Source organism: Astyanax mexicanus, chromosome 13 (assembly GCF_023375975.1).
Source record: "Astyanax mexicanus isolate ESR-SI-001 chromosome 13, AstMex3_surface, whole genome shotgun sequence".
NCBI lineage: Eukaryota > Metazoa > Chordata > Actinopteri > Characiformes > Acestrorhamphidae > Astyanax > Astyanax mexicanus.
In genome coordinates, this window is record NC_064420.1 from 41697541 (window position 1) to 41721279 (window position 23739).

The 23739-nt window shown below is 37.3% G+C and overlaps 2 protein-coding genes across 14 annotated transcripts in view; one reads left to right on the top strand and one right to left on the bottom strand.

Annotated features, from left to right (window-relative positions):
* huwe1 (HECT, UBA and WWE domain containing E3 ubiquitin protein ligase 1) overlaps positions 1-23739 on the bottom strand; it is an 87756-nt gene that overhangs the window by 31862 nt on the left and 32155 nt on the right. For 9 of the 12 annotated variants that reach the window (XM_007246771.4, XM_007246770.4, XM_022676927.2 and 6 more), the window contains exons 1-17: positions 13394-13478; positions 5921-5970; positions 5751-5820; positions 5521-5619; positions 5227-5433; positions 4856-5008; positions 4529-4591; positions 4359-4436; positions 4199-4246; positions 3926-4094; positions 3707-3807; positions 3318-3468; positions 3075-3202; positions 2602-2742; positions 2351-2456; positions 464-571; positions 86-187 (exon numbers count right to left, since the gene is read on the bottom strand). In XM_007246771.4, coding sequence (XP_007246833.3) covers positions 86-187; positions 464-571; positions 2351-2456; positions 2602-2742; positions 3075-3202; positions 3318-3468; positions 3707-3807; positions 3926-4094; positions 4199-4246; positions 4359-4436; positions 4529-4591; positions 4856-5008; positions 5227-5433; positions 5521-5619; positions 5751-5795 — 1699 coding nt within the window. In that variant the 5' untranslated portion in view covers positions 5796-5820; positions 5921-5970; positions 13394-13478. Of the gene's footprint in view, positions 1-85; positions 188-463; positions 572-2350; positions 2457-2601; positions 2743-3074; positions 3203-3317; positions 3469-3706; positions 3808-3925; positions 4095-4198; positions 4247-4358; positions 4437-4528; positions 4592-4855; positions 5009-5226; positions 5434-5520; positions 5620-5750; positions 5821-5920; positions 5971-8822; positions 8992-13393; positions 13479-23739 lie in introns of those variants that run through there. The other 3 variants (XM_022676921.2, XM_022676922.2, XM_049463244.1) reach the window with 3 other exon arrangements.
* tmem107l (transmembrane protein 107 like) lies at positions 15704-18927 on the top strand. Of its 2 annotated transcripts, none has more exons than XM_022676919.2 (6): positions 15704-15867; positions 17089-17179; positions 17440-17507; positions 17597-17697; positions 18321-18417; positions 18567-18927. In XM_022676919.2, the coding sequence occupies exons 2-6, from the start codon at positions 17093-17095 to the stop codon at positions 18634-18636; spliced, it is 423 nt and encodes a 140-aa protein (XP_022532640.2). In that variant the 5' UTR covers positions 15704-15867; positions 17089-17092; the 3' UTR covers positions 18637-18927. The 2 variants fall into 2 exon arrangements, with proteins under 2 accessions (XP_022532640.2, XP_007246829.3); XM_007246767.4 differs by having other exon boundaries at positions 15708-16104.

Below are 23739 nucleotides of genomic sequence, written 5' to 3' on the forward strand. Positions count from 1 at the left end.
ATTAACCCACAAGTTAGTCCCTAATAAAACACATTCTGTCCAAATACACAACAGAAACAGAATTCTATGCGTGAAGTAATCTTACCATGACGAATGCCATCTGAAAAGGCAGGGTCCTGAATGGCTTTCTTCAAAAAGTTCAACATAGACTTCAACAGAGCTGCCCTCTGGGGGATGCACTGCACACCTGCATTATAAAAGAAAATATATATATATTAAATCGCCATCTTTGTCAACCGCTTAATCCATTTTGGGTCGCAGGGGAGCCTGAGCCAATCCCGGCAGTTACCGGGCAGAAGGCATCCATTACAGTATTATGTTAAACATTATTTTAAAAACGTTTTCTTAATAATACAACATGCACTATCTATCTAACTGCTAATTCGTCTTTGAGGTATATTTAGGGTATGGCTGGGTGTGAGACTCTGAGGCTTTGCTTTTTTCGTAAGTTAAGTTTATTTACCTGTTCTGGGTGTGCTCACTGCGCTGCTCTGTGCACGAGGGTCTGTCTCAGCTCTGGAACCTGCGGAGGTGGAGGGCCCTGGACTGCTCTCCATGGCAACCTCAGACACTGCAGTAACATCATTTAAAGCAGCATTTTAGTATGAAAAAATACTGGAGGATGCAATCACTGCAGCTTCTCATTCAGTCTTGTAAATTTCATTCAAACAAATAAGGAAAACATTGTGTAGGTACAACATTAAATAATAACCAAACTTCTGCCTCAGACAGAGACACAAACACACACACAGCAAAATTATTTTTATTTTTTTTAATTGAGAAATAGTAAACAGCCTCTGTAGTTAATCAAACATAATAAACAAAGTTACATTAGAATTCGCTTGGTCTAATACATAAATAAAATAAACAAATAGACGAGCAAACTTCACAGTCTGTGCAAAAATCTGGACACCCTAAAAGCACTTTCAAATTGCACACATTAGCCACACCACTGTATGCTAAATCCGATTGGTTCAACTGTTTTCCAGCTGTTTGCTCTGCCATGCTACCGCTTGTGTGTGAAGTGAACTTATGCGACAGAGGAACAAAATTTAGTCCAATTGAAGTTTCATGAACCTGCACCCTCCTCTCTAAAACAAGGACAAGAACCAGAGGTTTTTTTTTCTAACGATAAGACCAATACATGTCTACAGATGCTCTAGCCAACAACACACAGCAAAACACTGGTCACAGATGTGATGGAATTTTGAAAACAACACGCACAAGGCAACCCCAGCGGCATACTGCTGCTGAAGTCATAAGTCAATGGGCTTAGATTCAGAATTGCAGTTTCTACAGTTGGCAAATGTTATATATAAAATCTGAAAAAAGATAAGCATACTCAAACGTGCAGGTATGTTGGTTAGACATATGACGGCTAAAACAAAACCTGCAGTTTAGCCAAATCTAGCATTTGTGCACCATTCTACCACTGTAGCACTGTTTGCACAAAGGGAAAGGGGAATTTAACTTGTGAAGTATGCTAAGGAAAATCTAGAGAAGCTAGATGCGTTTTGGAAACAAGTGCTAAAGGCATAGCAGAAGGAAAATTGATATAATTTCATTAAAATTACACCCTTATCAAATGTATAGTAGGGAAGTGGATCAGTTAAGTTTAAGGGTTTTTCTCCTGCCAGTAGCACTGGCAATATAACATGGACAGGGCAAGAGTGTATTCCACAAAACATCAGCATCAATTCTCTGGAAAGCTCTGGAAGTCAGACTTCCCCAATACCAACCACAGATCAGTTGCCCACCACCATCCAAGTTCATGCCATTAGACAAGTTGCTCATTAATCCACTACCAACTACATATATGTTTATATGAAGACTAACTCGATATTGTCTAACTGCTTCCTCTGCTTTTAAATTGCATCTCATAGACCCCTGATGTATAAAAATAAAAGGAAATTTGTCAAAAGACATTACACAAGCTGTGTGTATCAGAGGACCCAGAAATCTCTCAAAATTAAAGAAGCATTCTACAGAAAGACTAAGCTGCAACAAAAAGCATCCTATAATTTCTTGAAACTTAAAGGAGATGGTTAAGTACTGCGCAAACTTTTGCACAGGCCATACAGATGATTGTTTTTTACACTATAAAAACAAGTAACTGTGCAGTAATTTGCCAAAAACAACCTATTATGTTAGAATAGCTACAGAAGCTGTGTTTACTTCATACCATACACCAAAAACTAAACTTGTAATTTGGCCAAGAGTGCTCAAACATTTGCTCCCTAGAAGTATATACCAGCAGGTATATATACACACAGTTACAGGATTTTTTTGGGGTGATTAATTGCTGTATGTCCTTTTTTACAAACAAAAGAAAGAAAGAAATGAAACTGACTGTCCATGTCTGTGTCCATGTCCTCAGTTTCAGTAGCTGTGCTGGGCCTCTGGATCTTTGGCTTGATGACAAAAGGGCACTCTTTCCTGGACAGGTCCACCTCATGCTGCACAGACACAATGCAGTCATATGAGAGAGTGGGAGAGAGAGAGAGAAAGCACATTCCACAAACAAAGAGCTGAGCGCTAAAACTGAATAAGCCAGAACAGGGCACGAGATTGAGCAGTGTTGGGGGCAGGACTGTGTAGTACCTCCAGTCTGCAGATGAAGATGGAAAGGCCGCTATGGGACTGAAAGGCAGCCATGTCCAGATTGGTAATTAGGTCCACAACACGTACTGCCCGGGTCACAAAGGTGATCTGGTCCTGTTCATCCCCTAAGAACTTGATCACCTAAAGAAAGGGAATTAGAATTCGTAAGAGTTAAGTGTAAGGTAGGCCATATGGCAAAAACAAAACCATACAAATCCTTTTTTTCATAAATCATGTTTTTAGTTGACATTTGAATACAAATTGAGAAAAGAAAAATGCTAAGGAGTAATTTAATTACAAAATAAGACAACAGCCTAAATATTTGCACATTAAATTACACAACGGATGTGGTTTACATGGCATCTAATGGGTCTAAATCCTTCTGAATTAACCATAACTGCAACAATAACATGCCTATTGCCAACTATTGTAAAACAGAAAAGAGAAGGTAAAAAGAAAAAAGGAGGACAAACCTTCAGCAAGGCCTCCATCATCCCACAAGAGACTAAGGCCTCCCCACCAGCATCATAACTTGCCAAGTGGTATAGGAAAGAAAAGAGGGCCGTAGCAAATTGGTGTGGGTACGGCTCCATCAGTGGGTCTGTTTTAGCAAACGGGCAGAAAGCGACATTTCAGATTAGATTAAATTTTTCAAGGTTTACACTTGTGAATGTCACTGTATTTAATACTGAGAGCAGATTTCTCTTGATCCTTACCGATCATGGCTTGTATGCAGTTCCTGACCAGCACAGGCAAGAAGCCATGGTAGGAAGCTGTGCCAGTGCAATCGATGATATTTGACAGTTTAGGAGTCCGCTCCAAGTGGACTATCGATGTCAAAGTGCGCAAGGAGGCAGCTTTGATGTCCTGTCAATGAATATTTAGGTTAAACACATCAAATCACAAGGGGTCAAGGGGTTCAAATTGTAGATTTATAACAATAATAGTCTAAACATGCACTGGGACAAGGATTATAGCCAAATTATAAACAAACAGTTGTATAAAACTGCTTATTCTTGAGCTGAACACATCTGACCCCTTCTTTTGAGGCAGCTTCTTTTGGCATATTTTGATGCTGCGAACAACAGGGAGGGTCATTGCTTACCACCAGCTGTTTGTCTGTGATCTGCAGAACATCCACCAGCTCCTCTATCAATCCGTTGTACAGTATACTGTTGGCCGACTCCTGGAGGGCGTTGGAGTACACTACAAAAATATCAACACAAAACATCCACCTCAGCACATGCAGTGGGAGTGCGTCGACACTGTTGGATGAAAATAAAATGGTGTCCTTAATTTGGACAGGGCCTGAGAGGTCACTCACCCAGTATGGAGATGGCATGCAGTCTGGCCTGCACAGCCTGCAGTCTCTTCTTGTGGTTTGAGAAGCCGTGTGCCAGGCGGATGTGTGTGAACAGCAGGGTCTGCTTGTCTTTAGGGATGTTGTACATGACCGTCAGTGACTCCATGATCTCAGACGGACTCTCCGATATCTGAGTACACACAGGAGAGGAACAACAATTAAATTTATGAGTGATCAATAAAGCTATTAAGGCATCTACACCACAATAATCAAGAAGAGTTATATGGAGCTGACCTTATCAAGTTGTTCAATGTGGATGTAGTGTAGCGTGTTGCTGCTGGACTGTTATAAGAAGAAGAATACGGATAATGTGCATAATCATGAATAAGACAAAAAGATAAAGAAAAACATTTTTCTGTACTGGTTAAGGAAAAAAAATAACTTGATTCTATACCTTCTTTTCCACTTTGACCTCAGAGCTAGGTTCAGCATAGAACTCAAAGTGCAGAGTGGTGGCACTGGGTGGGTATTTCTGTATATACAAAGGTGAAATTCAGTACCACAAAAACATTTAGCAGTGCAGTAGTTGTCTATAGACACACACACAGAGGGACAACAGTTTACCGTCATGGGTAGATCTCTGCAGCACTCAGCCAGACCAAAGCCATTTTCCTTCCCTCCCCAGCTCTACATCAGGAAAGACACACACAAAGTATGCAATGGGTAAAAGAAAAACAACCTTCAGCATTACTAAGTCAGTGAACTGAATCCACAGCCTACTTAAAACACATACAACCATGTCTAGTCCGAACCGTGTCAACCTTTTACTAAAGCCATTAAAGTATGCAATCAGTAAACACCACAATGGTCTCTGCCAAGAATACACACATTCATTTTTTTTTTTACTGTGAACAAAGTTAAGAGGTTTCTGTAGGTCATCTCTGATCCTACCTCAGCCAGGTGTTGCAAACGGGCGAGCAGAGGGCTCCTCTTGTCCGAGCCCAACCTGGTGATGTAGTTGGAGCGCTTGCTGAACACATACAAGAGGTTCAGCACAGACAGCACCACCTGCATGTCGCATGATGCTAAAAGGGTGGTCAAGTGCTGTAGGGACAAAGTAAAACAGGACAAATGATTACAAACAGACATCTAAATTACCCTAAGTTCTGGAGAATAATAAAAATATATTAATGAAAACTACTGCTGCAAGACACTGATATTAGTTTATATACACTGGTACCAGTGCACAATATACATTACCCATAATTAAGGTTAACCAGCCTAATAACATAGTTTTCCTGCAAAATAGACTGGCCCCATACCTCTATGGAGCTGTACAGGTGCCGGGAGAAGCTGTACTCTATCAACAGTGCAGTGAAGTTGAGCACTGCCAGTAGCAAGGCTTTGAGCTGCCCGTTATCCGGTCGGTCACACACAAGCATCCAGGACATATTCTCCACTGTCTGTCCCGCATCGCAAAGAATGCCATCAAAGCGGTCCAGGAGGTCTACCCAATGGTACAACTCACACTATAAAGAAAAGAGAAAAAAGACATTAGAATACTAAATGCCAGGAACACCTGGATTATTTCGAAAATCCCTGAGATCTGTAATCACCTTGCCAATGTTCCATGTCTTGATGTGCTGCAGCTCCAGCAGCAACTGCTCGTCACTGCATCCTTTGAGCTTCTCTATAAGCGTCCTGCAGTCAGCAGGCTGAGAGAGAGGAAAGATTGCTTTAGGACATGGCTACAGTGAAAACATACACACATGCATATACATGCATGAATACGTACATATTTTCATATATAATGGAATACAGTGAAAAGAAATCTGGGAATACTGACCGCTTCAGTGGGGGTTTTCTTTAACTTGCTTCTGTCAACCTTCATGGTTACTAGTTTCTACACTCTGTTCCTGTACAGGCAACATAATGCACATGTTAATCATTGCATAAATGCGACTACTTGTCTGACATAGTCGTCATGAACTACACACAGACACAAAAACTACTTACGATAATGAATTTGGCAATTCCAACTTAACGGCATCTTTCACATATAATACCTAGGACAAGAGAGAGAAACTGTTAGCATGGCAATCACTGCAGGTGTCACATATAAATGTAACCTTTATCTCAGAGGCACAACCAGGATTCAGAAATAGGACAGTCCTACAAATACAAAACCACCTTCCGCTGTTCTAAAAACTGTCAGTCTGAAGCTATTTAGCCATAGGATATTAAACCATTCTACAGCTTAAGTGATAACCCCCTATAACAAGAGATTAATTTGCTCGGTGTGTGCCAGAGCAAGCCTGAATGTTCATGAATTAAGAGTGCTGTCAGAACAGGCTATTCATTCAGAAATTCTCTGCTACGAGAGTGATTAGAAGGCACCCTTGGTGCTCTGGTCAAAAGGCGAGGGTGCTCCAGAGCAGCCATTTCAAATGGTAGGCATAGTAACCAAGCACTAAAAACAGCAAATTTCATTTTATTTGGATTTCAAAGATGTTGTCCTTATATGGCATACAATAAATACAAAAGAAAGCTACACAACTGACCCAAATATAAGAATACTCATTTAAAAGTTGTGCAAAAGAGTATAAATTAACAGTCATTTCAAAAATGTATCATAGCTATTTTACTATATGTTGAGTGGGGCTTTCCCAGTCTTAATCTCACTTTCTGTTTAAAGAACTTGAAACTAGTTAATAACTTAAATTTAATTCCATAAATTAAACAATAAAAAGAAACCATCTCAGCACATTTTGTGAAAATGAGTACAATCCTGTAATAAAATAGTTAAAGGAAGTCATTGTTTGGGTTTGTAAGCTGTCTTTACAAATCAACTGCCTCCTTTGTACTGCTAGTTTGTAATGACAGTTGTTGAGGCATGTGTTTCTTTATGTTAGGCTTACTGTTTAAGATCAAATAAGTCTCATTGGTTGTTCTGGTTGCAATGCAATATGTAGATAACTACAACTTTACGCTAAACACTATCTGCATATAATACACCTACAAATACATGCAATAAAAAAGGAAAATTTAAACCCATGAAAATACGGGGTATCTGTTGGTACAATACTTTGTAATATCACTCAGACAATATTAAGACCACTAAAGCCAAATGCCACTTTTATTTTAACAGACTTCACAATAACCACAAAACCCTGTACCTACAGTATTGACTAAATTACTTGCTATTAAATCAGTAAGCTAGCTAAAATGCATAACATTTTCAAAATAAAAAACAATTGTATTTAATGTCTTGTGCAATTTCAGGAGCTTTTGTGGGTAAAGGTAAAATTAATAAGACATATTAAGGCTTTTTTGGGACTTAGACAGTCACCCTGTCCATAGTCACACTGACTAATTGGGAGACTAAAAAGGATTCAGCATCACTCCTGCATCCATCAATACATACTGTATTTAACAATCTATTCTTGGAGACATTACACACTGTAGAAAACCTTTAAAACGTGTCCACCACATGCAAGATACATAGATTCCTTTCAGCACACGGACTCTTTCCAGAAATAGACGCTTGTATGCAACATAAATCAGAAAACATAAGCTACAGATGAATCAATCTGTAAGCCTATATAGCTATTAGCGTAAATCTCACTGCACTGTTTACACACCTAATAATTATAGTTAATAATGAAAAAAAAACTTAGCTTAGCTAACCTAGCAACAACACTTTCCTTACCGACCAATTAACTGTTACAAGAAACTGGACGGAACTGAATACTATAGAAAACATGGATGAGGGGAAAAAGGGCTTTAATTAATTTAATGAGCCTTTGGGCCAGCACAATGGTCAGCCACACATCTTACTGCAGCCACAGTGAGATGTTAACTGCAATGCAACAGCAGCAGAAAATGCCCTGACGTGAGTCTGTACATTGGCTAGCTGGCGAGATAGGGCAAGCTAACGCTGAGCACAGGTTGCCAACAAACGGGGTTAGCTAGCTAGCTTAGTTAACTAGGTTAGCTAGCTCGCTAAGGTATCAAGTGGATAACCTTTAGCTGGCTGACTATAAGCTAGTATAGCTAACGGTAGAGATCACGTAGGGTTAGTATTAATACTTACTAGAAATTTGATTATAGCTATGAGGTAGCTTAGCTAACTAGCAAGTGTAAAAAGAGCAGCTAATATAGCTAAGCGTTGATATATGAAAGCTAGCTAGCTAACCTAGCTAACGTTATCCAAAAGCCGCTAGCTATCCAGCTAGCCTGTGTAAACGGTTAACATTAGCTAGCCTTGTCTGACATACTGGCTAACGCTAGCTAACCAGCTACTCCCGTTCCAATGTCATCTCTCCTGTCAACACATATTAATCAGGAATATTTGTGTATAAAAAAGATACAATTAAAAAGCCAACGTAGCTAGATAAGCAAGACTCGGTGTCACTGGACCGGTAGCTAGCATGCTAGCTTGTGAGCTAACAAGTAAAACAATTTAGTTAGCCTAGCCTAGCCTGGCTAGCTAGCTGAGCTAACTAGCTAATGAGTGCAATCGAAGATTTGACTCCACCAGAACGCTCACTTTTATAACTTAAACGTTTAAACGTCTCTTTAAAAGTTTACCAGTTGTAGGCAGACAACTAGATAACTGTGCGTTAAACAGTTAGCTAGTTAGGTTAACTAGGTTATCTAGTTAGCTAGCTAACCCAACAGACGCGTCGACGACAGCGCAATATACCAGAAGCAGTTAGCTAGGTTAACTATGCTCAACCCGTAAAAAGCTCGCCTCCCCGCGGCCGAACACGCTCCTCTTGTCTAATCTAGCCCCCGGCTCCGTCGGGCCTACCGAAGCCTGCACACTACTCTGCCACCCCAAGCTTAAAAACGGCAAATTCCCCTCAAATTCCACCCGCAGTGCCGGCCAGACCCTGCAGCGAGGCTTCACTCTTACCTACCCGCTGAACAGAGCTCAGTTTCGGTCTAAATCCTCCGTTACATGCGGGAACTCGCTGAAAGATGCTTGTACGCACTGCTATTCTACATGCGCTCCCCCTCTCTCTCCGGTAGGCTGGCTCGCTCGCTCGCTGCTTAGCTAACTGAGAAACGCAGAATATCTCGCTGAATCATTCCCCAAACAGGCCCGGCACAACACTGACTGACTGTGTGTGTGTGTGCGTGTGTGTGTTGGTGATATTTCACAGCTTCACTGCTCCACTGAGTGCGCAGCTACCTAGCTAACTACAACAGAATATATTCTGACAGAAAATGCTTTACAGAAAAAAATAAATACTTTTGTTCTTGGGACAAAATGTCCTTTCTCATTTTTCTCATTTTTTTTCAGAATGGAAAAGTAGCTAAGCCTCTTTACTAGTCCTGATTATTACAAAAGTTACTGCACTTATCTTAATATCTTTTAAACAACACAAACAAGCTGACTTTAAGGTTTATATTCAATAACTCAAGCATATTTTGAGTAAAATAAATTAAATTAAATTAAATTAAAACCAAAAGAAATAAGTATTTAAATACAATACTATATTGCTGATGTACATCATCACTGCCCAATGAACATGTCTCTCCAAAACAGTAACTTTACAGCAGAGATAAAACCTAAGTGGAAGTCCACGTAAAACAAAAAAAATCTATTGGTTCGTTAATCACAATATTTTAAAACAGTTTGTGTTCAAATAATGTAACAAACTAAAAATCTACAAAAAAATTGAGATACTTGTGTTTCATTGGACAGTGACGATATACTGTTATACTATTTCTATTAAAATGCTTTGTGATATCTGGTTGTAAAAAGTGCTACACAAAATAAATTTGTCTCGTCTCAACTTAACTATTTCTAGTAATTTCTGATGTTGTACTGAGTTTTTGAAATGACCAAAAGTAGCAAATCTAATTTTAACAAACAACAACCATACAAAATAGGGCTTTGCACTGTCAAGAACTTGATATGACACGCACCACAATACAGTTAACAAGTTATATTGCAATTGTTTGAATACAATTTTAGGAAAAACTTTCATAGCAAAAAAAAATCATAACAGTGGAATCTGAAGACAGAGTACAGCAACACGATCGGTAGTCAGGGTTTGAGTACTTTTAACACTTTAAGGTCACATTATTCAAACACTAAATCCCTGAACAGGTATTCTGTAGGTTTCATCACTACAACAGTGGTTGTATTGTTTAACATATCTGTAAATTACAGTTATGCTCATATTTTGGACTAAATAAAGTATATATGTTACATGGCACTTACGAGGGTTTTGTGTTGTTTAGAATACATTGTTAATAATGAGACTAACTAGATGGGATGCTGGTAATACGACAAAAATATTAGATCACAATATTTTCACCACACTCCATAGAACTCGGGCTAGGAAATTAATCAAAAGTTAATCAAAACCAACATTAGAATCTATAACAAATCTTACAGAATCAACATAACCAAAGTTTTTTTACTTTGTTAATTCGTTTCTAGTGTGTGTTCATGCACAGTCCCCTTAAAACAAGTATGCAACTAAGAACAACTCTCTTGACACTAATTTAAGCAGCTTGTGTAAAAAAAAGGTTAATTATTCGTAATCATCATAAAATATTTAAGCAATTGTGATATTGGTTTAAGGTCATATCGCCCAGTATAAACTACACTATGCCATCACACTACACCAAACTTTAGTTTGTTTTAACATTTGTTGAACTGCATACAAGTAAACAATCTTAAATAAATATGGCCCCTATTTTTACAATCAAACAATCTTAAATAAATATGGGTCCTATTTTTATGACATTTTCTGATTAAAATTCAGAAAATGCTAAAGTACTCTACAGTTAGAATACTCATAACTCTCATGTAAAAGACACCAAATCTTCATCAATACATAACACACCATTAAGCTTACTCAGCACAGGAAAAATTACCAATTTTACTACCATCTGTTAAATGTTAAACATGGCCTTAACCATTCCATCATACAAAACAAATCTGCTTCTAGTTTTGATTTTTCAGTTTTACAGTAAAAAAAACATCTCCACAACGGTTCTTAAATATCTTATTTGGGAATTCAATTGTAAAAAAAAAAAACATACAACATACATGAAATTAGTGATAGAAACAGGTCAAACACAGCTTTTTTTTATTGATAAGCCACATTCTAAGCAACAAGTCTGAACAAACAACAATTACGTAGAGCACTATTATCTCATTATTTACAAAGCTTAATGAATGCTCGCTGCAATTCTTCCAATTCTGTACCAAATCTAATTTGAAACATTATGATTTTTATGGTAATCAAGCTTGTACTACAAAGCTGAGTGCTGCAGTTTTGTGAAAGTGTAGGTAGTGCTGGGTAATAAAACCTTGAATCAATTTCACAATTAATTGAACAATGAAATATTTTTTTTTATTCAACAGCATTTTGTTGGTATAAGCTGCTTGAGTTGCCCAGTTGACTACACGTGGTAGTATGTTTTCAAAGGGACTGTACATAAACACAGTGGGGAATTTATTTAACTTTTTTGTTGTCCAGGACTAATCACAAGTGTTTCAGATTTGAATGGTCACTTGAAGTAAGTAACTATACAGTACCATGTACAGTAGCAGTCAAAAGCTCAGACATGCCTTCTCAGTGTTTTTCTTTATATATATATATATATATATATATATATATATATATATATATATATATATATATATATATATATATATATATATATATATATATTGTTCTGCACTGCAGATTAATAATAAAGACACAAAGGCAATTAAGGGACACATCTAGAATTGCATAGTAAACAAAAAAGTGTTAATCCTCCAAAAGCCCCTGACCTAAACCTGATTAAATGAGAGGGTGATTTGGGATGAGCTGAAGCTAAACAGTGTGAAGGAAAAGCAGCAACTACTGTTCAGCACCTCCAGAAACTCCTTCAAGATGCTAAGAAAACTATTTCAGGTGACTCTACCTCATGAAGGCATTGAGAGTGTGCAGATCTGTCCTCAAAGCTAAATGTGGTGCTTAGAAGAATCTAAAGTATAAACCATTTTCTGGTTTATTTAATCATTTTTGTTTACAAAATAATGAGCATGTGTTTCGGCATAGCTTTAATATAAATAGTCTTCAATATTAAATTTACATTGCAGAAAAATCATGAAATGTAATAAAAAATACATTGAATAAGAACGTGTGTCCGAACTTTTGGCTGGTACTGTGTATATAATATACAGCTCTAGAAAATAAATAAGAGACCACTTAAGGGTTTCTTTGCTTTTACCAAATTGAAAACCTCTGGAATATAATCAAGAGGAAGATGGATGATCACAAGCCATCAAACCAAGCTGAACTGCTTGAATATTTGCACCAGGAGTGCCATAAAGTTAACCAAAAGCAGTGTGTAAGACTGGTGGAGCAGAACACGCCTATATGCATGAAAACTGTGATTAAAAATCAGGGTTTTTACACCAAATATTGATTTCTGAACTCTTAAAACTTGTAAAACTTAAAACTATAAATATAAACTTGTTTTCTTCTTATTATTATCTGAGGTCTGACAGTTCTGCATCTTTGTTATTTCATCCATTTCTAATTTTCTGCAAGTAAATGCTCTAAATGACAATATTTTTATTTGGAATTTGTCCGTAGTTTAGAGAATAAAACAATCGTCATTTTACTCAAACATATACCTATAAATAGCAAAATCAGAAAACCTGATTGAGAAATAGAGAAACAGAGCTGTATACAGTGTGAGATTAAGACAGGGTGAGGTTGTTGATTGTGAAGAGTCATGCATCAGTAGCTAAACTAGTTCATTAGTCATATCAGAAGGAGGAATGCGTGTGTGTCACTCTGACAAATGTTAACCTAGCTAAACTAACGAACAGTCCTAGGTCCTGGTCCTAACACTCCAGACAGCACCTGCCTTTAGCCACATGCTATAAACCTAATGTTATCCTCTATACAGCAGGGTAAACGACTCAACTCAGGTCTCATAGGGATGTTCTGGCCTGGGGTTAGCGATAAACGTCCCTCATTTATCACAGGACCACATGCTAGCTATCAGGTTAGCTCGCTCCGTAATTCTCCCTGTTTAGCTTCACCATCCTAGCCTAACCTAGCTAACAGCTAGCTAGCTCTCCGCCCCTGCGTTAACATAAACACTACACACAGCACTCACCGCCCAGGACATTAAAACCCAAACAAAACCCAACCTAACCCATAACACTAACGTTACTAGCTAAACAGATTCGTGAGCGCGCACACACTCACACGCAGCGCGCGTGCACGAGAGCAGCAGCCGCCGCCACTACAAAAGCTGCTCACATATTAAAAATGGCGGTTTATACAGTAGGAATGTCCGGCCTTTGCGCCGCTCGAAAAAGCCGCTGTTTTAAACATCGCCTGTCCACACAAGCACCACAAAACCCCGACCAGCCTGTTCTACGTGTTCTTACGAGTCGCTCAAAACGGGCTATGTCCGTTTAGGCTGGGAGGAACCGGGACAAACCGGACCGCTTACCTCGGGTCGCGTCTCAGTGTAACTTCTCCATTTTACAGCAGCTAGCAGGGTGTAAATCTCGCGAGAGCTGCAGCCCGCTCGGTGCCGCCCGGAGCCGAGGCGCTGAGGGCAATAGGGCACCTCCGCTATGGAGGCCAACACAAATAGCTGGACTGGCATGCCTGCATAACTTCCAGCAAAGCGCTCACTCACAGCACAGATTCACCTAAAAAAGTTCAATATTATTAATAGAAAATTAAATATTAAGAAATACTATTATACTGCTAGAAATTGCATTGTAGCATGACAAATTATTATTATTTTTTTATAGAAATAAAAATTACATTGTTGCAATATATATTTACAGTGAATACAAGATCACTTTTGGTGACATGTTTGTAATAGTGATGTGCTTGATACATTGGTTCTCCAAGCTGCCAATGTTGGACTCAAGGTAAGGCCCTTTAACCCTCACACCTCCCTGGCCACCACTTCAGTCATTTGAGCTCACTGTCCCCTGTGTGTGTGTGTGTGTGTGTGTGTGTGTGAGTGAGACTGTGGGTGTCCCTGTCTTGGATCTAAATCCCATTTCTCATTTCTACCCATACCCCTTGTTTTTAAATGTCCCCCTTCCCATTGGAACTGAATTACAAGCAGAAGATGAAAAATGAAATCCTCCCACTATGAAATAGGACACCCTTTCAAAAACACTATATTGTCAAAACAGATACATTTATACAAATTATATATAATAATATATCATATATCATGCATAAATTCATTTGCAAGTCTGTTGTAATAGTGGAGAAGTAGTAAAGTTCCTCACTGCTGGACTTTAGATTTATTTAGGGGGATGAACCTACAATAATTTATCAATGTCCACCCTTAATTCCTCAGTGACAAGGAGCTGAATTTGCAATTCACTAGTTTCTTTTTCCCATGCTACCATAAAAACATCAGCCTCAGATTGAAGGTGGAATGGGAAATATAGCTTGCTAGCTCCCAGAGATGTACTACTAGCAATTGTTATAATTGTAATGAAAAAAAAGTCCATAATAAATTGCTACAACTACAGGGTGAGCCAAAAGTAACAGGGCATCTTTTTGTTTTAAGAATGAAATGTTTTGCTTAATTACGGACGTAGCCTTAAAGATATGCCCTTTCACCCATTACATTTTCCCATTCACTTAGTTTCCCTTTCATTTCTGAAATTAAAGGGTGTCATGTGACTTTTTACTTTTGCCTGTACAATAAATTACCATATTGCCAGTAATTTCTAATAATTCTCAGTTTGGAGAGTGGTTCTAAAAAATCTTGATTAAAAACACTTCACCCTACCTCTATATCCCAACAAGAATCTGTTTAAAATTGAAATGGGTAGAGCTAAGTGGTAGTGGCAATGGGTGACATGGGATTGGGCCTTTAAGTAAAAAAACTAAACAAACAAAAACATTTTAAAGATCTAGACTACCGTTCTCTTGTTGTTAAGGTTCTTTCCAATACCAGTATTCAGGTTCTTTACACTCAAGTTTCAGGTCTATTCATACATTTGAACCAGCACCACCAGCAGGTGGAGGCAGAGTAACACCAGACAACCCTACATGGAGGAAGAATTCCACTTTATATATTATCATAACACTTTATAACATTAAACATTGTTCATTGTTTAACCTATTGTTAACATACCTTTTCTATGTACCTTTTAATGAAATAGATATGAATGTATATATATATATATATATATATATATATATATATATATATATATATATATATATATATATATATATATATATATATATATGGATTTTCTAATATGAAATTGAAAAAAAAAAATTTTATCTGAAAACTGAAAGGGATTTTTTTGATATGTAGTTTTTCCAACAGCAAAGTTTACAACCTGTAATGCAAAAAAACTTTTTACTTTTTAAAATTTTACATTTATGAATTGCACCATTACATACAATACCAGTCAAAGGACACACCTTCAGCATCTATAAAATTAATCTAGTCAATCTAATAAATAATCTAATAAATTCTTTATTTATTTAAAATATGTTTTATATTTTACATTATTCAAAGTAGCATCTCTTGCTTAGATGCCAGCTGGAATTCAGGATTTCAGTTAACAGCTGTGCTGAACTCATCAACAGTTGATTAATTGAATTTCTTGTCCTCTTAATGTGTTTGAGAGCATCAGTTGCAAAGTTGTGAAGAGGTACAGTTGGTATACAGTAAATAGCCCTATTTAAAAAAAAACTTTTGTCAGGTACTGCATATATTATAAGTTTATCAAAAGTCGGGTGAATTAATGGAAACATACAGAATGCAGATTGTTTTGCCAGATTTAATGCTCCATCCTGTCTCTTTTTGAGCTGATCTCGCTTCCTGCCGCGGGGGGCGCTGTCGGCTACGGGGGTCTGCAGAGCTGCGCAGAGTTGCCCATAGCAACGACTGACACCATCAGCGAGCCCTCGCGCTGCAGCCGCGGACCTGTAACTGAGATTTATCTGATTTAAGTGTAGAAATCTGCAGTAAATCGGCATTTATCCGAGCGGGATTTGACACTGAAGGGGCGGGTTTACTGAGTACAAATGTAGATTCGTTAGCTCGCTAATTTACTGCCTTAATAAATGTTAGCATGTCAGCTAACATCAGCGGCTAAACATAGTTGGAGACAGCTAGCGTTAGCTAACTATTCCTTCACTGAGGCTAAACTAGAGCAAGTTTAGGTAACCTTTATTTTGTGTTTTTATCCTGTTAAATTCTCCTGCAGTGTGATCCTCGTCTAAATATTCCTGGTCTCTGTGTTTAGACTGAAATTGGCTTATTTTAGTAGGTGTGAAAAGTATACACATTCATAACTCACGTAGAAGTATAGATACTAGGGTTTAAAATAGTTCTGTAGAAGTTGAAATGTTAAGCTTTTTATTCAAGTAAAAGTGTAAAAGTCCTGCTTCCAAAACTACTTAAAAGTATAAAAGTAATGTAAGCGAAAAATGGCATTAAGGACAAAAACTTAATGGTCCTATTAATACCCCCTGTAATGTGATTCTGACTGGCTAAATAGTCTGGTTTTGGTCTTTATGCAAACATTTTATTATTTAATTTAGTCTATGACGTAAAAAGTATTCACAATCATTACTCAGGTAGAAGTATAAATACTAGAGTTTAAAATAGTTAAAAAAGTTCGAAGTACGAACTCAAACTCAAGTAAAAGTGCTACTTTTAAAACCACTTAAAGTATAAAAGTAATGTTAGGGGGAAATTTAATTAAGAACAAAAGCCTATAGTCCTATAGTGCACTAACCCCTCCCATCCCTAAAACACATATATTTTCTAAATCCATAATGACTATCATGTTATATTAAAATGTTAATGTTGATAATTTTGGTATGCACTAGTTTTCCTGTTTTAGCTGCATAAATGTCCATTGTAAATGAATGTGTTTTATTTAAGTAAAATGTAAGTTTTGGATGTAATATTAAAGAAGCTTGGTTGGATGTTTGTCTCAAGTTCTCTTAAATCTCTGCACGGGTCATCTTCATACTAGGCTACATACTTCTGATATGTTCTTGCTGGAGTGTAGCATGACGTGTAGGTGTGATTGGTCATGTATAAACCAATAGGGCGACAGAATGGTATATGTTTATACTTCTCTATATCCAACCACAATCATGCATGCATGCAAAAATGACTATTTTCATCTTTTTCAGTTCAATGTCGTCTATAAGCAGCCTGGTCCCATCTCGTTTCCTCACTCTCATCGCTCACCTGGTCATAGTTATCACCATCTTCTGGTCACGGGTGAGACTCTCTCTTTTACACTGAGAATTTTTCATAACTTACTATTTCTATTCAGTTTGTTAAGCCCAGTATTGCACAAAAATTGCAGTCCATTTAAATCACTCAAGTCCACTTGCTGATTCACTTTAGTCTAGGATAAATCTTAAGTCTGACTTTTGGAGACTAAACTGCCTTTATGTGCAAATGTTTGTGGACACCCCTTCCAATGAATGCATTCAGCTACTTAAAATACAGAGATTTATGTATCCCTGTTTTCCCAGGAGAACAATGTAAGAGCTTGTCTGCCACTAGAATATACTAATGAAGAATATAATCAGGAAGACACACGGTAAGAGTTTATCAATATAAACCTTTGTTTTATTATACTGTACTGTATGTTATTTATCATTGATTTTATTTTATCATTCTTGTGTTCAGGTTGGTGGTGGCATTATCTGTAACTCTGGGTCTGTTTTCTGTTGAACTTGCTGGGTTCTTCTCAGGAATATCCATGTTCAACAACAATCAAAGCCTTTTATGTATCCTTACCTACTTAGTCATATTAGTAATGGATAAAGAAACTAGGTGTTTTTGAAACATTTTATTTGCTGAATTGTTTCTAATATTTTTAAACAAGATTAGTATTTTTTTATAAAGCATGAACATCTCTGTTTTAAATAAAAGCATTAGCATTTTTTCCAGAATGCATTGTTTATGAATAATTCAGCTAAAAGCAAAGTGTATAAAAATGTAACAAATTAACCCATATGCAGGGTTAAATAAAACAGATAGAGGGACTAGTGACAGACTCTATGAAGTCTATTATGTTGATACAATTAATGCAATACTAAGTTTCTGGAGCCAAAACAAGCTTTCAAACCTAAAATATACAAATATAAATTATCCATAAGTATGACTAGTGAAAAGAGCATGTGGTAAATATGGCATCAATAAATTAGAAACCTTATTTATGTAATAGGAGATCATGCTTTAAACTAATTAGGTCTCACCATAATATGTCCACATGCTTTAAAGTGTTGCTGCATTACAGTCACCTGATTAGAAAGTTACTGTAATGCCAGGTAGGTATTATAGAAGTCTAATTGCTTTCTGTGGGCTATTTATCCATGTAGTGCTGTTTTCCTGACTAATTCTATTTCAGCCACAGCATGCCATGCAAGTGGCTCCGTTGCTCTGCTTTTCTTCCTGTTTGAGCAGTGGACCTGCAGCATCTACTGGTGGATCTTTGGTTTCTGTAGGTGAGTTAACCAGCTTTTTTTGCCTCTGCACTGTGTTTCCCTCAGTATTGTAGATTTGTATTCAAATAACTCCTTTTGGTTCTTCTAAAATACAACATATAAACGAAACTTTGACACAAAAAAAAATCTCTCTCACTCTTTCTGTTCAGTGTCATTCCAGCACTGCATGAGATGTTCCTCCTCTTTACAGTCCTTGGATTAAAGAAGAAACCACTATGAATGCTCCAGTATTTGCATGTATAATAAGTTCTCCTTCATGGTATAACGGAGAAGATTTGGTTGCCAAGCAACAGAAACATTGGTGGTCTATCTACATAAAAGGAAATACTACTAATATTATAACAATTGAGTCTATATTATCATTATTATTTTTTCCCTTAGTTCTGATCAAAAAGGACATACTAAGTGGAAGTCAAGTAGAGAAAACTCTTGACTTTTATGTTTTGTGCTGTTATTTTGTGTTATTACTAGTTTTACATTGAATATTATAATAAAATATTTTGTAACTGATTGCAGCATTTCTTGTTGTTTGTAAGCCTCTTGATTTTTAAAGCACTGGTGGGTTAGAGTGGACTGCATCTTCCCAAAAACAGAAACATTCAGCTTTAATTTGTTTGGAGTCGATAAGGTCAGTGGTTTGGTTCTCTGATAGAAAACTCTGGAACATAATTCAGTTCTGCTATATTTCTGTATGAAATCTGTACAGCTGTATACTTTAATACTGAGGGCCTTATGTATGTCTGAGGGATTTGCTGTTGGATGAGATTATATAACATTCCTTTATTGAAATGAAGCTATAGCTTACATCTTGTGGGCTTAGTGGCAGCGAGTTTAATTTTACAGAATAAAGATATTGAACAATGATTGAGTAAAAATTATTATATAAAAGTTGCAAAAAGCTCTGAAAAAAAAACAAATGTTAAATTTCTTGAAATTAATATGCTTTACTGTTAAAAGAGAAACCAGTTTCAAGTGGAAACCTCAGGTTATTCTAAGCTATAGCCCCTTTTAAGGCTCATTTACACTGTCTGTATCTTTTTCACATTCCATACACATTATTTGTGTATGAAATGGAAATTGCAGGGGGCAGTGCTGCCAGTAGTTAAATACAGTCATTGCCATATGGGCACAGCGAATAAGATTCTCAGTTTAGAGTTTAGGGTTTTTGTAGTAAATTTTCCTGACCTCCTCCACCGTCACCATGTTTGCTTTTGTCTTTGGAAACTTTTGACTCTAAACTGCTGTTTAGTAGATGTATTGCTACACATAGATGCTAATGGTGAGGACACATTTAAGTATGTGGGCAGTGACAGTTACATTGTTTGAAACAGACATATTTATATTAGCAGACATTAACACAGAGAAATCTGAAAGACTGACCCACTGGCATTATCCCAAAGAAAAACAATCTCTGTTCTTGTCTGCCTGTCTATTCATATGTAATTTAGTTCAAACTCAATTTAATCAATGGACAAGTAAATAAAATTAAAATAATATATTTTTAACATTATTTTGTCTAATTTATGGATTTCATCAAAGGGTGTTACAGTGTTGGGTAATACAGTATATTTGAAATGTTTCAAATGTTAACTCTTATTTTCTAATAGTTAAAAACATCAGTCATTTTTTGACCTTAAAATGGAAATGTCCATGTACATTTACTTAGCACATATATCAATGTAATGCAGATATCAATATAACACTGTATACTGTACAGTACATCTGAGCTGTTATAGGCATGAGTCTACTGGGCTTGTGTTTCATTTAGGATGTTTAATGAACCAATGGTGCTGGCGATTGTCAGAATGTGTGTGTGTGTGTGTATCTGAGAACAGGTGGGCTGCTAAGGTGCAGTCAGACAGTGCACTAGGCCTGACCCCAAAGGTACCGCGTCACAGTTTTTTTCTGCACCTGCCACAGAGAACTGTTCTCAGGCACCTCTTGGTCAAAGGCATCTTCTGACCACTCAAAGTTCACATTGCTGTCTGCAGCTTCCTCTCTGAGGAGAAAAGAGGACAGGGTGGATAAAGAGGAAAAGCAAGCGACATGTTTAGAAGTTAACAAAGAAAACTGGTCTCTCAAATGGTCCTTCCAACTGTCAGGTAGAGCCCAGATGGTACAGGTTTGACCTTTCTCCCTTGCCCTGAGTTAACCTGGCATCATAGCAATCCTGGCTTAGGTAAGGGTTTAAGGTCAGAGCTTTTATTGACTGATCAAAAGGAGCAGCTAGGGAGTCAGTACAGGCAGAGAGGCTACGCCTTCACTACAAATGGGTTCTTCATTCTCTTAGGACTGGTGAGGATATAAACATGGCCTTTCTCTTGGCCATAGTTGTCTAAGGCAAATTGATTTCTGCAGATGTTTCTACAGAAGAGTGTTCTTGCCCTGTTTCTTATTGTTTGTTAATTACTAACAATGACTAAAACAAACAGACAGTGAATATATTTCCCTCTACAACACAAGAAACCAGAGGCAAAGCCAGCCATACACTAGTTCATACTTATTTGTCGAGGCAACAGAATCTATAGCGTAACCTGTGCAAGTGGCCTATGATGTGCAAGTTTATACTTGTGTCTGTTAAATGTGTAGGCGGGACCATGAGACTTGAGCTGTTGCTGTCAGTGTCACGTAGTTCCATTTCTGGGGAGGTGTCTGTCAGGTTTCTGGGGAAAAATTAACTGTGGGAATTAGAGCATTTTCACACCAGCACTAACTTTATTTAATTAACGGGTCTGGTTAAAATGGAGAGCGTTATGTGCAGCATTTACTACTATAAACTAATGTTTATAAGTTAAAACATAACAAATTACTACATATTTTGCCACCCATGTCAAGGTATGATCTCAAGTGCTTGCCTACATAAATACATAACTACATACGATCAGGCTAAACAGATTCAGAGCATTTAGGCATCTTCATTAAATGATTCACTATAAAAATACAAAATAAATAAATAAGGCAAATAATCTGTATTACAAGCTTTTTAAATGGTTTATTTAGATCTGGCTTATCCATCCTATGTTACAGTTCACCTGACCCATTTTCAATTCCAATTCAGGAATAAAGCTTTTTTAATATATAATTATTATTGTATACACAACAGTGTTTAAGATTCAAAGTATGGCACCTATAGGCAACAAACATTTATTTTTCAATTAGGCCTGCATAAATAGATTTTTTTTTATTCTAGGGAAATTAAAAGCGACATAAGCAAACCTATTTAATGAGACTAATAAGTTTAACATCTTGACATGGTTTGAGACAAGCATGGGATATTTAATGATGCAGTTTCCACAATGCTAATTGGTTTGTTACAAGCTTCCATTACTTTCTAGCTAAATTAGCATTATAGCTCCAGTGTTCTCTAAAGAAGCAATTAAGCCCCTCCACCAAATAACTCTATATATATATGAACTATTTCTCCCTTCTTGGTAGAATTATTCTTATTCTTTCTTTATTTAGACACTTAAAACTAAAATTATTTACAGTAGTAGAGCGATTGATATAGGGTTGATATATGTGTATTTATTGAAAGAGCCCAGCTGTGAAATATTTTTGACTGACTGACTGTGATAAGAAGCATAAGCGTAAGAAGTTAAATTGTGATCAGGTGTTTTAAAATATCACAACCATTCAGTGCATGTGATGTTTATTTTATTGGTTACTGTTGATGTTATTGTACATATATACTACCCCTACTATAGAGCAACACCAAATCGACCCCTGCTCTCGTGGCACCCATTTATATAACCTGATTTTTCTTGACTAGATCGATACTTCCATTTCGAGGAAAACCTGTCTTCATATTCTCTAGATAGTCCAACCACTTGTCCCAACTTAAATAACCCATACAAATCAATAAGCCAACTTCAGCCAAGATGCGGCATGCTCAGGTCTTTAATGAGCTCCAGAGAGTGTATATACACAGTCCCATTTCCTTCGCTTCTCATGCACCTGTCCCCTCACATATTACCGGCACTCATTTCTCTCTCCATTGTTATTTCTGTCCTCTGCTTGCTGTGACCCACCTCCTATTCTGACCCATCCTCTCCCGCTCTCTGTCTCACAGTGAGAGTTCTCTCCACCTTAGGCCAATTAGTGTCAAGCAGACGCTAACAACATCAATGACCTCTGGCTTATAATTAAGGCCAACTGGAAGGAGCTAAGCATCCTGACAAAAATGGCACATCCTGTGACTGTGCAGGAGTGCTCTGCTGTCAGCCTCGGGGGGGTATTATTACACCGTGGGACATTAAGTGACTGTTCTTTTGTAGGTAACGTTCATATGATAGTAGCATGACTATCAATGGAATTTGTACCAGACAATGGTTTTAATTAATTAATGAAGTTACATTCATATCGCACCTTTTAAGAAACCCAAGAATGCATTACACTCTCTACATACAATCCTCTACATTCAGCCCTCTCGCAAAAAGCTTCACAGAGTGGACTCAGCCAGCAACAACCATCCACCTGGAGGACTAAGGACTAAACAACGAACACTAAGCTATTGACCCAGAGCAGAGGGGTGGTCAATATCTGGGCATACAGACAAAAACATATAAACAAACTAGGGCAATTTAGAGTAACCAATTCACCTGACCTCCCAGTTTTAGGACTAAGGGAGAAAATCCACACAGACGCAGGGAGAGCATTAAAACTCTATCCAGGTAGGAACTTGGATCTAGGTCTTGAAGATGAGAGGCAAACATACTAACCACCAAGCCAAAGTGCAAGCCAAAAGCTTAGGAAATATTAGCACAATCTTTACAATAAGGTTTTCTAAATGTTGTCTATGTATATCCAATTAACTTCCAAGTAATTTTCACATTAATTTTTTTTTGTTTAAACTGACATCTAGGTTTGTTTCCACTCTGGGTGTGAATACAGTAATCACATTAAAATGCAGTTCAAAACACAGGCCTTTCTTACTTATTTTTTACATTCTTGTTCCCACATCAAGCAACTCTGACCAATAATACATGTGGTTTGCTGTGATACATTTTGGTGCACTTGGATGAGAAACGCTCAGACCAGAGCAAACAACTAAAAAACGATATTTTGTCAACTAAAATGCTGAAATTACAGATACTAAGCATTTTGTGGTTGATTAACTGTATCTGAAGTGAAGAATATTTTTTTATTACATTATTTATTTAATTTCATCCCATTTTCTATCCAATTTGAAAGGACAGGTAGGACTCACCCTATCACTAGCAATGCTCCTAAAACTAGGAGCACCATCTATCCACCCATAGAGAGCAAGGCCAATTGTGCTCTCTTAGATTCCTACTGCTGATGGTGAATTAGCATGACCCAGGA

What these genes read in the sequence shown, in the direction of transcription:
- tmem107l (XM_022676919.2), top strand. Translation starts at nt 17,093, where the DNA reads ATGTCGTCTATAAGCAGCCTGGTCCCATCTCGTTTCCTCACTCTCATC. An exon ending in CAACAATCAAAGCCTTTTAT is followed by an intron (nt 17,698 to 18,320) that starts GTATCCTTACCT and finishes ATTCTATTTCAG; the next exon opens with CCACAGCATGCCATGCAAGT. An exon ending in TGGATCTTTGGTTTCTGTAG is followed by an intron (nt 18,418 to 18,566) that starts GTGAGTTAACCA and finishes CTTTCTGTTCAG; the next exon opens with TGTCATTCCAGCACTGCATG.